Source organism: Geospiza fortis, unplaced genomic scaffold, assembly GCF_000277835.1.
Source record: "Geospiza fortis unplaced genomic scaffold, GeoFor_1.0 scaffold202, whole genome shotgun sequence".
Lineage (NCBI taxonomy): Eukaryota > Metazoa > Chordata > Aves > Passeriformes > Thraupidae > Geospiza > Geospiza fortis.
The window spans coordinates 31777-32771 of NW_005054922.1; the positions used below are offsets into that span (position 1 = coordinate 31777).

A 995-nucleotide genomic window follows, 5' to 3' on the forward strand; every position below is an offset into this window, starting at 1 on the left:
AAACCGTCCCGGAATTTGCCCTGGAATTGCTGCTCCCGGGAATGGGGGCGGCCGTAGAAACCGCCCGAGGAGGAGTCGGGATCCGGTTCGGTGGGGAAATCGCCGGGATAATCGTTGGGATAATCGTGATAATTGTTGGGATAATCGTGATAATCGTTGGGGTAATCGTTGGGGTAATCGTTGGGATAATCGTTGGGATATTCAGGATAATCGTTGGGATAATCCCCGGGATAATCGTTGGGATAATCCCCGGGGTAGTCGAAGGACGCCCGGTACAGATCCCGGTGGTCGCTCACGCGGGAGTCGCCGTAGGAGTCGTAGGGATCGTACCTGAGAAGGGAAATTTGGGAATTCTGAGGGGGGAACATTTGGGAATTCTGGTACCTGAGGGGAAAATTGGGAATTCTGAGGGGGGAACATTTGGGAATTCTGGTACCTAAGAGGGAAATTTGGCAATTCTGAGAGGGGAAATTTGGGAATTCTGAGGGGGGAACATTTGGGAATTCTGAGGTGGGAGAGTGGGGTTTTTTTTGGGGGAATTCCCAAGGAAACGGTTCCCAAGGTTGGGGATTTCCAAGAAAAAGGGTCTGAGGGATTGGGATCCCCTTTATTCCAAAGAAATGGGGCCCGGGTGTTTGGGAGCACCTTCTGCTCCCCCATTCCCATTCCCCCATTCCCTTATTCCCATTTTCCCATTCCCATCCCCACCCCACATTCCCATTCCCAATCCCAATCCCAAATTCCCACATTCCCATTCCCACCTGTCGGGGGCGGCCCCGTAGCCCCGTCCCTGCAGCCCCTCGGCCTTGGGGTGCATCCTGGTTCCCAATGCCCCAATCCCACATTCCCAAATTCCACATTCCCGTTCCCACCTTTCCGGGGCGGCCCCGTAGCCCCGTCCCTGCAGCCCCTCTGCCTCGGGGTGCATCGCAGATCCCCCATTCCCAATCCCAATTCCCAAATTCCCATTCCCACCTGTCCAGGGCAGGCCCGCA

The 995-nt window shown here is 55.5% G+C and overlaps 1 protein-coding gene across 1 annotated transcript in view; it reads right to left on the bottom strand.

Moving 5' to 3' along the window:
• The window catches only part of LOC106632129, a 23120-nt gene extending 22192 nt beyond the window's left edge, over positions 1-928 (bottom strand). The window contains exons 1-2 of the mRNA XM_031065609.1: positions 762-928; positions 5-330 (exon numbers count right to left, since the gene is read on the bottom strand). Coding sequence (XP_030921469.1) covers positions 5-330; positions 762-928 — 493 coding nt within the window. The remainder of the gene's footprint in view (positions 1-4; positions 331-761) is intronic.
• Between the last annotated feature and the right edge of the window lie 67 nt (positions 929-995).